At 48.6% G+C, this 14,941-nt stretch overlaps 1 protein-coding gene across 3 annotated transcripts in view; it reads right to left on the bottom strand.

Annotated features, from left to right (window-relative positions):
* Positions 1-7,180, bottom strand: part of ACSL5 (acyl-CoA synthetase long chain family member 5) — a 40,246-nt gene extending 33,066 nt beyond the window's left edge. For all 3 annotated transcript variants that reach the window (XM_047073438.1, XM_047073436.1, XM_047073439.1), the window contains exon 1: positions 6,941-7,180. In XM_047073438.1, the coding sequence (XP_046929394.1) occupies positions 6,941-7,073 (133 nt within the window). In that variant the 5' untranslated portion in view covers positions 7,074-7,180. The remainder of the gene's footprint in view (positions 1-6,940) is intronic.
* Positions 7,181-14,941: the final 7,761 nt, after the last annotated feature.

The raw sequence follows: 14,941 nt of genomic DNA, 5'->3' as shown, positions 1-14,941 counted from the left end.
GCAGGCGCTGTTTAACGTGAAATACGCGTGCTTTACTGCTTTAAAAAAGACGAGCAAAAACCCAAGAACAAACAAGAGCTCCAAATGACCCCACCTCGGCCTGAGGCAGCTGATCGAGAAAGTTCCACCACCTCGGTTGTTGACATTTCATGTGCATGTGCCTGAGAACGTGGCCTCAGCTTCATTTCTGCAAGTGCAGCCTTCCCACCACCAAAGCCACACTGAACGCGGCCGTTCTGAGCGCTCGCGTTGTGTGCAATCCTCTTAGCCACAGAGTGAGCCGGTTCGGACAGCAGCGCTGGGGGTGGAAACGTTTTTCATCCATTTCTTTAGCAGATAAAGAGAGCAAAGGTGAAGTTTGAGTCACAGGGCCAAAAGGGGCCCTGAAAAGGCACCTTTCAACATTCACTGCAAGGAGCCGAGAAGAGGCTGGCGTAAGATCCTGACCTAGGAGTTGGCAGTTGACTTTCCAGCCAGTCACCGCTGCCCAGGTGCTCAGGCCACCACTCGCGCCAGCCTTCTCCAGCAAGCAGTTCCAGGTCACCGGACACAGACCGCTCTCTCCATCTGGGGCCTGGCACCCAGTGTGCTCGGAGGCACACACACCAGGCAATGTCCCCAGGCAGACGGCAGAGGGCCGCCTCCTCTCCACGGGGTCAGGCAGGACAGAGCAGGGAGACTGTATTCCCAAAGGGGACCCCTATGAAGTCCCGGGGGGTGACTGAGCGGTCATTTCCACAGCATGGAAATATTCTGTGAGTGTTTAATTAAAACAGGAAAGCGATATCAAGGTCACACGCCTTGCCCTTCCCCGCCCAAATGGTAGGCCATAGCCAACAACTCCAATTTGTAAGGCAGCTGGCAGGGAGACGGGGAGGGTTAGGCTTGAAATGGTTTTCCTGGCCTGCGAGCAAGCACGCTATAAATAAATCAGGATGTTTTTAATGCATATCCATGGGTAATATCTTTGCTGCTGAATCACACAGGGAAAGCTCCAGGAACCAGAGCTCAGGAGGCTTGTACGAATCGGAGGCGGCTCCGTTCTATCCTGAGGTTTGGGCCTCGGGAAAGCTTCCTGTGACTCAGTGGACGCCTTGGCTGTGAGTGTTCCCAGGCAGTAGCTGTCTGAGCCTTCAGGGTCTACTACACCCTGCACAGAGCCTGAGGTCCAGCAGGAACCCTCTAGGTCCCAGCGAGTCACTTGTTCCTTTTGCTTACCAATGGCACAAGTTCAGAGGAGAGAACGAGGGAGGAACATCTGTTGAAGGAAACAGGTTGCAGTATTCAGTCCTACAAGGACCCAATGTGCTCCTACACACACAGATGGGGCAGGGGTGGCTGAGCCCTCTTCCGAAACGCCACAGCCAGGGGCCACATGCCATGACATTGACCACACCAAGCAGCTTGACCCGAAGGAGCTCAAGGGTCACTCATTCTACAAGCGTTTGAATATTTGAGCACCTACTATGTGCCAGGCAGTGTGTTCGGCGTGCGGAAAGCACGCTGGGACCTCACGGTCAAGGAGGAGACAAAACCAATTCCCCAGGCAGTAAACAAATGCTTAATGGCATATACACCAGTCTTGGCAGAATCTGGTGGACTGGAGAGGTCCATGTGGCAAGAGAGAGATTTACTCTCTATATCTTATTTATAAAATTACATATTTCATTTTAAAAAGGAAAACAAAAGGTCTTGGACCAACTGTGTGCCCAGCACTTTGCCATGTGCAGAGAAACACTTACAGAAGGATTCTACACATGTGCAGAGAGCCTATTGAACACACTTACAGAAGGATTCAGTGTGGGAGACGCAAGTGTAGACAGGACTAGCTGTGTGGAGACTAGTCTCTCAAGGATGTGTGGCTCTCGATCTCCTAGGTTTATGGCCAATGGTGTCATTTCCAGGGTCAATCAAGGAGGATGACCCCACCAATTAGGCCAATGGCTAATAAGTCCCCAACTAGGATTCTAACCATGATTCTGTCACCAAACCATCTTTCTCAACTGTCATCTCTGTCTCTCTGGTTTTTTTTCCACAGAGAAGGGAGGGGAGGGGAACACCCATATGTGGGGGCAGAGGTAGAGTACGACTAAAGGCGCTGATGTGGGATAAGCATGATACCTGGGGAAGGGAAATAGTGAAGGGGTGTTTCTGATGCAGTAGAGGATCCATCTTGAGTTGAAAGGAAGGTGGGGGAGAAAAAGCCTCCAAGAAGACTGAAGGTGACAATATCTGGTGCCTGGTGGAGACACTACAACTCAACTAGAGCCATTTCAGTTCATAAATACCAGAGAGCCCTAGGGTGCCAGGCCTTGCCCTGTTGAGTAGGATTTAACAAAAAAGCCCTCATTACATTAAACACCACAAGCCTCTTAACTCGGTCCATGAAGACACCATAGGATGGTTGAGCCACCCATAGGCTGACCCCCAATCTGGGTCTCAGATTGACACAGTCAACCTTAATCTACCAACAAACCACAGCCCGGCAGCCCTACCCTGAGGAAACCTTGTCTCAACAAACACCCCTCAAGGCTTCCCAAGTGTGTTGCTCATTATGAGAACGGGGGTCAGGAGGATCAGCACCAGAACTTCACGGGACTGGATAAGAGAGCCTGTAAAAAGATAGTCTGGACAAAGTGCTAGGCCCCCATCACCCATGCAGGAGAAAAACAGTGAGTTGAAACTTTGTGAAAGGGGCCTTCCTGCCAGAGCTCCTGCAGACTCAGCCCTCAAATCACCTGGTTGGCCGCCGGTCATAGGTCACCGGATTCAAAGTGCAAACAACAAGCTTTATGGCCAACAGTCTCATTTACAGCAACAAACTTTCAAGGCCATTGCCCTTCCAGGTGCCAGAGCAACAGCCCTGCCCCTCGCGTGGCCCTGGGGATAGCTACATAAAGTCAATGGCGTCAGTGTCCCTCAGCTGCACGCAAAAGGGGACAGGTAACCGTTCCTACTTAAAAGGGGTACTGTATACGGAGCCCTCTAGGCACTGCTGGTCATGAGAGGTCCTCAGGAAGCCGGGATCTCTTTCCCACTTCCGCTTCCCTCCGTTCCGGACTCCTGGCCAAGTACCAGGTGTCCTACCTGGAGGCTTCCTGAAGGAGAAGAAACCAAGACCTTCATATTGTCACTGCCCTCCACCTTGTGAGCCAAGGTCTTAGCAACTCCTCGTTTCTATTTAAACGAAGGATTTCTCGTTGCAGAGGGCATGATGCACCTCTGAATTCTGACCCAGCTATCTCCTCCGAGCCTACCCCACCCCTGCATCCTCTTCCACAGCTACCCACCACTTCACACATCCTAGAGGAGACTGACCCACGGAGACCCAGAGTTTGGCTACCAGCTCCCCCAAAGAGGGTCAATACTATGGCCTGACCACAGAAGTACAGGGGCTGCTTTGCCTTCCAAACTCCAAATCTCATGTGTTTATTGAGACATCATGGATTAAGAGCCTAGGAACTATCAGGCCCTGTGTCCTGGGGAAGAGTGAGTGAGAGAGCCCTTTTTCGATGCAGAGGCATGGTTGCTTAAAAGAGAGAAAGACCTGGACGTATTTACAGCAGGTGTGCTGAGAACAATGACGGCTGACTCAGGGCTGCTGGGGACAGGTCCCCCTTGCAAGGTGCTGCCACGCACGAGAACCACCTCAGACTGCACCCCAGCCGAGGGTCCATGCATCTACTGGCCAAAAATAGGAAACAGACAGGAACAGAAACTTCATTCCTGGTTAGTAAACAATTGCCAAATCCTGGTTTGGTAAGTCACCTTCCCAGAGGCAAGAGGATTGTTTTTTCTTTTCCCAGGTGCAGTTCACATACCATCAACCATTTAAAGTGAGTAATTTCGGGGAGAGGGGACGCCTGGGTGGCTCGGTCAGTTAAACGTCCGACTTCGGCTCAGGTCCTGATCTCACGGTTCGTGGGTTCGAGCCTCGAGTTGGGCTCTGTGCTGACAGCTCAGAGCCTGGAGCCTGCTTCGGATTCTGGCTCTCCCCCTCTCTCTGCGCCTCCACCTCACCTACTTGCATTCTGTCTCTCTCTCTCCAAAATAAAAATACATCAAAAAACAATTTCTTTTAAATAAAGTGAATTATTCCGTGGCATTTAGTACATTCACAGTTTTGTGGAATCAACCACTTCTATCTAGTTCCAAAATACTTTCATCACCCCTAAAGGAAACCCTGGGCCCATTAAGCAGGTACTCCCGATTCCTTTCCCGGTCCCTGGCACCACCCACCAATCTGCTTTCTTTGTCTACGGATTTGAATGGGAAGGATTTTCAAAAGAGAGATTTCTCCCAGTTTCTAGTTCTTTCATCACTAAACTCGACCAGGCTCACTGGAACAGAGGAACAGACTCACTGGAACAAACTGGAACAGTTTGCCCTTCGGTACTACACGAGCCAGGATTCAAATCCCAGTTTCTACCTTCCCTTAAGTGTGTCCAGTTTCTGTACTTGTAAGCCTCAGTTTCCCCATCTGCGAAATAATCCACCTGCCTCCCAGGACCGTTTCGAAGATTAAAAGATAACCCCGCCAGGACTAAGCCCAGCCCTGCCCCATAGGAAACAGTCAACGAACGGTAGCTGTAACATTGGCAGTTCTAGAAAAATGTCAACCTGAGAAGCATTAATAAGTATGTCAAGTCAAGATCTGCCCAGGTCACCACACAGGAAAACCTTTTCACGAATGCAATTTTCTAAGAGATCTGAACAAAGGCTAACTCTGCACCTGACTGGTTGGACCATGGTTTTTCGTGTCACACAGACAGCTTTGATCTCTGATGTTGGAAAAGCTACTTATTTCCCTGAGCCAATTCTCTCAGCCGTAAGATGGTGAAACCATCCAGGTCATAAGGTTGCCTTAATGAAATGTTAAGAGCAGCTATTATGAGCTGGTGCTTAACTCTAACTGGCCTCATCTTCCTCTTCTCCATTCATTCTCGGACCCCGAGCCTCTCTATAGAATCTGTGGCCCTCACTGCATGTTTAGCACGGAGGCATTCAATCATATACTAATATTATAGTAGGTGTTTTTGCCCTGAAGTGTTAGAATATAGCCTGAGAGAGAAGACTATGTTAAGTAAGGACCTAGCCAAATACCTGGCTGAAATATTCTGTTTGGCCTTAGCCATGTGTTGTTGTTTTATTTTCTTTTATTTTTTTTTCAACGTTTTTATTTATTTTTGGGACAGAGAGAGACAGAGCATGAACGGGGGAGGGGCAGAGAGAGAGGGAGACACAGAATCGGAAACAGGCTCCAGGCTCTGAGCCATCAGCCCAGAGCCTGACGCGGGGCTCCAACCCACGGACCGCGAGATCGTGACCTGGCTGAAGTCGGACGCTTAACTGACTGCGCCACCCAGGTGCCCCTGTTGTTGTTTTAAATTAAGTTGGAATGTGTTTCTATCTGGGGGTACATCTACCTTGCATTTTGCTAGAGACCCCACCATCTGCATTTTCTTACCTACCATCTATTTAACTCTATGATCCGCCTGTTCTATAAATATCTGTGGCCCTTGTTCTAATTTTTTGTTCCTTTTATTGTGTCAAGCCCACAAGTGACGCCCACAAGAATTTAGACCATGCCTCTTCTAAGAGGATTCTGTGTTCATCTCAAATACTCATCAATTGGAGGGGACCACTACAGAGTAACGCCCATGCTGCAGTAGAAAGGGAGCGTTCAAGTGAAACCAATTATTCTGTTTTTATTTTTTACTAAATAAACCTTTTTTTTTTTAAGTTTATTTGTTTTGGAGAGAGAGAGAGGGAACACACAAGCAGGGGAGGGACCGAGAGAGAAAGAGAGGGAGACACAGAATCCAAAGCAGGCTCTAGGCTCTGAGCTGTCAGCACGGAGCCTGACGTGGAGCTTGAACCCACAAACCGTGAAATCATCGTCTGAGCCGAAGAAAGATGCTTAGCTGACTGAGCCACCCAGGTGTCCCTAAATCAATCTTTTTAAAATCAAATGACATTTTATTATTATTTTAAGTTTATATATTTTAAGAGAGAGCATTCATGCAAGTGGAGGAGGGGCAGAGAGAGGAGGAGAGACAGAGTCTTGAGCAGGCCCGACACGGGGCTCGACACCACAGTTGTGAGATCATGTCGTGAGCCAACATCAAGACTCGGATGCTCAACTGACTGAGCCACCCAGGTGCCCCTAAATTGTCTTATTTTTTAGGACTCTGCTGCTGTTAGAGAATACCAATCATCTACAAATTGGAGCGATAGATCGACAGATTCAATCTTACCTTTCAAACCACCAAAGAAGATTAATACCCACAGAAGGTAGCAATCCCCAACCATGGAGTCCCTTCCCAAAGCTCACTCTTTTTTTTTTTTAAAGTTTACTTATTTTGAGAGAGAGAGAGTTATCAGAGAGGGAGATAGAGAATCCACACCGTCAGCACGGAGCCTGACACGGGGCTCAAACTGGTGAATCGTGAGATCATGACCTGAGCAGAAACCGAGAGTCAGATGCTTAACTGACTGACCCACACAGGCCCCCCCCCCCCCCGCCAAGTCCTTGAAGTTCACCTTAGATTCAACATGTGGCCCTACCCCTTAAAACTGATCTAAGTCCGTTCAGAAACCATCCATCCCTCCCTCACCCATTAGCTCTCACCATAGGAAGGAGTCAAATTTCACAATGAAAACTGAAGAGGTCTCGGTTCTGGTCCATCTCCTCCAAGAGAGACAGGTGAAAGAAAATCCAGTCCACATGCCCCACATTCCCCCTTCCCTTCACCCCTCCTGATAAGGACAGTTTAAAAGTGTCCATTAGAGAGCTGGGAGAGAGAGAGAGAGTGCTGACACGTGCCAGGCACACAGCAGGCTCTAGACTGGCTGAAGCTGGGGGTTGGGGCGGCCCCTCGCCTCTGCCCCATGCTCACAAGACCCCTTGCTAAATACTCCCTCAGGAAGGTCCCCTTACCCTGTGAAGGGGTCGCATCTGTTGGCGCTTCCTGCAAATGGGGTCTCCTGGCTCCGGGTTCCTCCTGGCACAGAATCCTTGTCCCTCTTCCCTCACCCCCAGTTCCTCCAAGGATGGGTTGGCTCCAGATCATCCATGCAGAGGGATGGCTCGGCTCCCAGCGTCCCCAGTTGTGCCCTGTGTGAGCTGTCCCGAGTCAGGCCATGGCCAGGCTTTCTAACGTGCTCCGGGACTTCACTTCCTGGTTTTTCTTTCACAACTGAAAGTGGAAGCGTTCTGAGCAGGAGGAGAAAAGCCGCCAAGCTGCCTGGCTCCTTTTCAAAGCCCTTAACCCCAGCTCCTAAAGGCTGAAACAAAAGCCAGCCCGAATCGCACCATTCACCCTTGGCTCCTGTGACTGACTACCTTGAAATGAAGATCAAAACAAAACTGGACTGACTTGAGGTGCCCGGAGCAGAGCACCAATGCCAGAAAGGGGACACCGCTCCCCGCCTCGACTCCCAGGACAGGAAGGTCCAGCCCGCTGTTGCATCCCTCCCGATGGTGGGGCACCTGGCACAGTGTCACCCTCCTCCAACCTCCGTCCTCCCTCCACCTGCCTCAGTCCCCCAGCGCTTCTGATAAAGCCAGTGGAACCAGCAATGACGACAGTGACCCAGACGGAGAGCTTTTGTTCTTTTCCTCTGACACAATCAGCTGCCCATCCTTTTCACACCTTGAAATCTAAATTAAAAAATCGATTGTGCTGCCCCCTTCACCTCCAATTAAAGCTGGGAACTTTTGAAACCACAGGAAGGCAACGAGTACGTATGTCCTTAGCTGTCCAGTTGATCTCGTATCTTGCAGCTTCTGGAAAACCCACTGTACGTGCATGAGCCAGTTGACAGGAAAAGGCAAGTCACTTCTCAGTGTTACTGGAAAAATTGTTCCGAATGTGCGGACCCCTAAAAGGGTCCTGGAGATTGGTCTGCAGCATGTCAGAACCTATAGTAGCTTCAGAGGATTCACCTCGGGCTGTGGCCACAAAAGGGCGCAGGAGCTCCCATTCTCGGATTCGGAGGCAGAAATCGTGAGTTCTCCGGCTTCTTCCTCCTCACCCCCCACCTTACCTCCCAGATGCCCAGTGGTCCCTTCAGGAAGGCTCATGGTAAGTGTGACACAAGCCTGACCCTTTACCAGAGCTAGATGAGGGTTCATTTCGCTCTACAGAGAAGAGATCCTAAAAGCCTCCAAGCTAAAAAGCAGCCAGGGCGAGCCAGGTCAATCTCAGAGAATGGCACCTGATCCCTGGGCCTCACAGGAGCCCCACTTTAGACGTAGAAGAAAGACCAAGTACGGGAAGAGGAGGTTAGCCACCCTGTCAGTCTAGCTTATTGGTCATTTCGTGGCTGGAGGGACACTTGGCATTGCTTAGTTTCAGGAGCTCATTCCTTTGAGAAGTAGCTCCGTCCAGCAGAGGTCAGAGAATGGCAGAATGGATGTTAAGTCTCAGCTATTCTTTTTTTTTTTTTTAATTTTTTTTAACATTTATTCATTTTTGAGAGTGAAAGAGACAGAGCATGAGTGGGGGAGGGGCAGAGAGAGAGGGAGACACAGAACCCAAAGCAGGCTCCAGGCTCTGAGCTGTCAGCACAGAGCCCGATGCGGGGCTTGAACCCACAAACCGTGAGATCATGACCTGAGCTGAAGTCGGACGCTTTACCGACCGAGCCACCCAGACGCCCCCTCAGCTATTCTAATACCCTGAGTGCTGGCTTCTTTTACCAGCTGAATGGAGAGCGCTCAGGGCCAAATGAGCTTTTCCTTTTATTATTATTATTAATTAATTAATTTACTTTTTACTATTTTCCTCCAGGTGCGGGCACTCAAGTTGAGAAGTGCCTCGATCATTTACAAATTCTAGCAGAGTGGCATTCCCATTCGATCGTATGCACACGTCAATAACACTCCCAAGATTTCAGGAAATAACCAGAGGTTTTGACAACACAAGAATTCTGTATTCTATAGCAGCAGCCTAGAGCGACAGGACTGGTCAGAAGTCTAGTCTTAGCCACACAACCTTCGAACTAGGTAGCCCAGGCCAAGTTGTTGAACAGCCCAGAGACACTTTATTCATCCATGAAATGGGAACAATACCACTTACCTTCTAGAAGGTGGTGAGCAGATGAGGTAACACAGGTCACACACCTAGTACAGACCTCAGCACCCAAGGGAACGTCTGCTGAGGACTCTCTCCCCCCAGTCCCTTCCAAATGGGAATCCCTGCCATCAGCAGCTGGCAAATAGCCCTTGTAACCATCCTGACACAGAAATTTTTGAATGGAAGATGAAGGAGACATACATCTTGGTTTTGTAACTCTTAAAATGTTTGTCTATTTTAGTTGGATTCAGTGAAATTAACAACTTTCTCTCCCAAATCCACCTCCTGCCAGCATTCACATAGCCTTGATGTCTCCACGCCTTTCCACTTGGTTTCTGCTTTGCCTCCCCACAAGTCAGCTGAGATTACTACTAAACCAAATATAATTTCATATAGTAAAAGATCTCCAAGGCTGAGGAGAGACATGTGTCTTCCCTCCCCACCCCTGCCCTTGCCATCCTGTCGGTGTAGAAACCAGAGAGTAGATAGTGTTATTGCAGCTTACCTTGTAGGAATAGGCTCACTTCCCGGGGCCAGGAAATGAACCCCTGACAGCCGGCTGCACTGGTTCAGCACCACATTCAGACACCTCTGTCCTTTCCTCAGCTCCTGCGATGAGGCCACATCTAAAGCCAATGCGTGCTGCCCTGAGAGTGACCAAAGACTCTCCTGGAACCTTTGTACCTGTTGCAACAGAGGTTCAAAGGTAGAAGTTACCTGTTCCAACACTTGAACTAACATCCAACAGCGAGAAGCATAGAATTTGGCAAAAGGTTAAAACAGAGATGGTTATGCAAGGGCTTAAGAGGAAGGAGAAGAAAAAAGACAGCCCTCTGCTCAGAAAGCTAACATGCAACAAGAAAAACCTTTATAAAGCCCATACCTCAGGGGAAAGAAAGTGGACAGACAGGGCTTGGCATCTGCCTTTGGGACAGAGTCCCTGAGACCGTGATAGCAAGAGGGAGGTCTAGAGCACAAGAGGGAAAACTCGTTCCTTGAGTTGTGGTTGAGCAAAACATGAGAAGCCACGTTAATTGGCTCAAGCTAGGACTTTACGGATCAGATAAGAGAGGTCTGCATTTCGAGATCGGCCTTTTTCTAGAAGAGGCCAGTGACCCCTCCAGAATTAGAACATCTCCAAGACAATGCGATAAGGCAAGTGACTCTAGACCGAGGGACAAACCTACCTGGGTCATATTTAGAACGCAGAATCATGGATACAGGCTGCACCTCCCATGGATTTCTTGTGTGCCGGGCCAGCAGAAACTCGTGGAAATGCTGCACTAGGTTTCTTCTCATTGGATTCAGTCAAGCAGCCAGTAATATCAAAATCAGAAGCCAGTACCGCTTCCTGTTGACTACTGTGTGAAGCAGTGGCCGCCACATTACCAATGAGGTCTTATTAGGTCACATTCTCATCCAGGTCCTAGGTGCACTAATTCTTGAAAGTCACTTCTTTGCACACAGCCCTAGTCCTGCCTTAGTACCTGAAAGAAAGGGGCTTTCTCAGAAGTGACTAAAGGAGATACAATTCAACTAGAACTGAGGCCATAAGTCCCACCTGATTGGATTCATGCCAAGTTGTGTTAACTAGCAGCCTACTGACGGCATACCTGCTGGAGAGCGAGATACTCCAAGCCGGTGGTTCTCAGACGGCAGCGAACACCATGACCCCCTGGAGAGCCTGTTCCAACACAGCTGGTGTTGGAGCTTCTGATTCAGTAGGCCTGGGTTAGGGCCTGCGAATCTGCATTTCTAATAATTCCAGGTGATGTGGATGTTGCTGGTCTGGGAACGACGCTAGGAACACACTCGGAGCCACTCTGCCTTCAATGAGATGTTGAGATGTCAAGAGGGACTGTGTTTGGGGTAGTCTTGGTTATGGTGACCCTGCAGTTGGGGGGTGGGGCGGGCCATTTGGCACAGAGTAGAACTCACCGTGTGCTCCAGAAGAGAGGTGTTACTCAAGGTCAGTAGGCAGACCAGTCCCAGAGTAGCTCTTTGGCAATAACAGGACGTATTGCCATTCCCTGCCCCACTCCTCATGTAAATATATATCAAAGCCACACAGCATGACAACTAGACAGGCCATGTGGGTATGAGCACAGGCATATAGGGGGCATCACTTGATCCAACAAACTTAGCTTTATTCTTAGGGTACCTGAGACAGTAAAAATGAGAAACAGCTGAGGCATGGACTTTAGTAGGACAGGGGAGTCCAGAAGCCAGTTCTCCAGTGCCCCATCTCTTGATAAATCATTATTTCCCATAGCATCTCACTTCACAAAAACATGTGTGAGCTAAGGCTTCTATACCACATCCTCTATTTCTCCCCCCACTTCCCACAGCCATATGCATTTAGAATTCAATACAAGCAAACTCCTTCTGGGTTTGAGCTCCCGTAACCCTGACAAAGTGCAAACCTTAGTTATTGTTTTAGGTCATTTATAGGCAATGTGCTCAAGATGTGAAGAGTCTGACCCAACAGCTACAGTTCGGACACACTCACACATGGTGCTCTGGTCAGTGTGTTTGCATGCCCTCCCCTTTGGTAGGGACAAAGAAATGACAAATCGCCTACACAACAGTTCTAGAAGACCAGGAGCCAATACTCTAGGGTTTTGTAATACAGCCTTGAAAAATCCAAGATACATCTCAGGATAGGGGCTGACAGCTCCTTAGAAGCAGAACCCAGGTTTTCCCCATTTTTGAAAGCAGGGAAAGACAGACCTTATAAGCAGGTCAACTTCTTAAGTAGCCCCACAGTGCATTGATGAAGCTCCTCCCAGTTTGTAAAACTTTCCCAATCTATCTTTTAACAAACCTGTGAGGTATAAACGGAGACGCTGCCCTCAGCATCCAAACCTTCGGTGGCTATTGGGGCCCGTGACAAGGGCAGTTACGATTCGTGGCTTAAAGAACACTTATTTAGGAAGGACTTTTGCCTGTTCTAACAGCTAATGCAAGTCTTTAGAAGTAGGGCAACATGACCCAAGAAGAAAGAGAAGAGTTCTAGACCTATCAACTGAATCTACTCATGTTAACTTAATACTGATGGCTCAGAAAGAAAGGTGAGATGTTCCTCTCTAGAAGTGGCGGAATAGGAAAGACATTGTGGTGGCACAGAGTGGGGGACTGTGAGGGACTGACCTTTAGCTTCCCACATGGCAGAGCTGACTTTGAAGTTTACCCTTCTACTGAGATGTGAAAAGGAAGGGGCAAAGTTCCTTAAACTCCTACCAAGGGTGCCTTAATCAGCCATTCCAGTTATCAGAACTCCATACCCACCCTTTCCCTGGTTATCTGATGTTTCAAAAGGCTTATGGCATTCAAAGTACACCTTGCCAGGTAGCAACCTAAGGTTTTCATGCCAGTTCCTTTCTGAAGGCGTTCGAGATGTTCATGAACATTACTGCGCACCTCCCGTGGGATAGCGCTGTTCTAAGAACTTCATCTGCATTATCGTATTTAATCTCACTGCATCTCCACGAAGAAGTTGTTATTTTGCAGAAGAAAAGCTGAGAGGCCAATTAACTTCCCCAAGGCATGTGGCTAATAGCGGACAGAGTCTCAGAGTCAGATATTGAATTGAAGTAGCCTGGAGTCCAGAGTTCAAGGGTGTATCTATGAGTATGATCCATTCGATGAACCCTATGCAATCTTGTGTATATATAACTACACACACACACACACACACACACACACACACACACACTTATCTTGGGAACTTTCATTGGTCTCCCAAAGAAAATTAAGAACCATGGTCCTAGAGGAAGCAGGACACAATGCCAGCCATATGGTTCTGATGCCAAGGATGAAACAACAGCTACCTTTTCCCTCCTCAGAAGGGTTTTTTATCTGCCTGGATATCCTTCCTGCCACTGAGCTCATTTCCCACGCACGGCCTCACTTCACACAACTAGAGGGGCCAATACACTATACATCCAGCTGCACAAACCTCAGGTTGTTCTGCTCAGTTGTCACAGCTCCATGCTGGGCCCTGCTATCAATCCTGTACCATGGGGCATCACTGTACACATGGGAGAAGCTGGCCCCCAGCTCGTTTTCATCAACCTGGGTCATGGACAGCTTGGGCACCCAGGCTCTTGAGGCCCACTTGCTCATTCTTTGTGGGAAGGAAGTGTTACTCAAGCACAAGCACTTGGTTGACGAGAATGATGTTTGCACAGATTGCAATAAGAAGTTTTCCCTAACCCCAGATAGGCCACCCCCCCCCAAAGAACACACACAGCAAATTGCCTCATAGACTTATTCTCAGGTTCATGATGTCAACAAGGTTGGAACACAGTGACACAGGCAACTTTCTCTTTTGTTAGCAAGAGCTTTCCAAGAGCGTTTCAGAATCAGACAGAAAGTGGAGAGATCCCCGGGAGAGGGGTCAGCTCTAAATTCCCAGAGCCCGCAACAACCCCATAAAAATCATCGCTGTTTCCTGGCAGGTTAGAAAGGTAGCTCAGAGGGAAAATGGAGATCTGTGTGGTCCAATACGGTAACCAGGGGCTGCATATGGCTGCTGAGCACTTGAAATGAGTCAAGTCTACGTTTAGAGGTGTACAAAACACACACCGAATTTTGCAGACTTAGTTTGAAGAAAGTAGCATAACATCCCCGATTTTAAAATGCTGATTACATGTTGAAGTGGTAATATTTAGGATGCACTAGACAAGTAATTCTACCTGTTCCTTTACCTCTTGTAATTATGCCTGCTGAAAAATTTAAAATTAGGTATGTGGCTCGCACTGTATTTTCCTTCAACAACACCGATTAGGCCCATAAGTCCTCGGCCTGATGCCTACGGAATATAAACAAAAGGTGGCATCACCCAGCGGCAGCAGCAAATGTGTTATAACTGCTCTGGATGAACTTAAAGGCAGCAGGATCTTCTACCTGTACCCCTGGTTTACACATCCAACAGAGTTTATGACCTTGACTGAATCAACAGTCCCTTATTATAAAACTGCTAGCATTCCTATCATTCCCTAAGTGTTGTTCCATGCCAGACACCGTGCTGTGTGTCCTACACCTAGGACTCCATCTAATCCTCATGTGAGCTCATCAGGATAACTACAAATAAGGAAACCAAGGTTTAGACACTGCATAACTTGTCCAAATGAGCTCAAGTCTCCTTCCAAACCTGTGCTCCCAACCAACTCACTACACTGCGTCCTCCAGGAGAGTGGGTGACAAACAGTAGATGGGGGACATCAATACTCAGGGGGGTATGCCAACACCTCCTTCACCATGCCTTCAAGGACATGGTCCTCTGCTCTGCAGTCTTGGTTCACTGGGCTCTCTGCATGAGAGAACAATCCTGAGTGTGCGGCTAGAGAGCCATTTGGGAACTTTTCACATGAGTGGTTCAGGAATATCAGGAAGTGGGAGGGGTTCTGGTCTCTCCAGACAAGAAGCCAAAGAGGGTGGAGGAGTCAGAAGGGACATCCTGCCTTGCTTCACATGATTACATACCAGAGAGAGGCTGCCCAGATGACCAGCCGGCCCCTTATTGGATGGAGAAGCATATCGTGCTTAGGAGTTAAGTGTATGCTCACCAGAGAAAGATGTATTAAGGCAGGGGCAGGCTCTTTATTTGCTCAGTGTTTGGGATACTGTGGCACAAAGGTGTTCTCGGAAAACTTACAATTTGATTGAAACTGGCTTGGGAAGTAATTGTATCACTGTTAATCATTTAGGATCTTTGATTACTGAGCAGACAGCTGCCCTCCCCCCCTCCCCCACCCCGTCTGAATGTTTTGGCTCTTCATGCTAAGGCTTTACTGGGGGGGTCAGGAGCCGTCATCTGGGAGATAGTTTTGAAGACCACAAAATAAATATTCAGATCA

Source organism: Lynx rufus, unplaced genomic scaffold (assembly GCF_022079265.1).
Source record: "Lynx rufus isolate CCGP_SWC_20201006 ecotype Redwood Valley unplaced genomic scaffold, mLynRuf1.p SCAF_11, whole genome shotgun sequence".
NCBI classification, from domain to species: domain Eukaryota; kingdom Metazoa; phylum Chordata; class Mammalia; order Carnivora; family Felidae; genus Lynx; species Lynx rufus.
The sequence above is the reverse complement of the archived record's forward strand: the minus strand, read 5'-3'. Positions and strand labels throughout refer to the sequence as shown.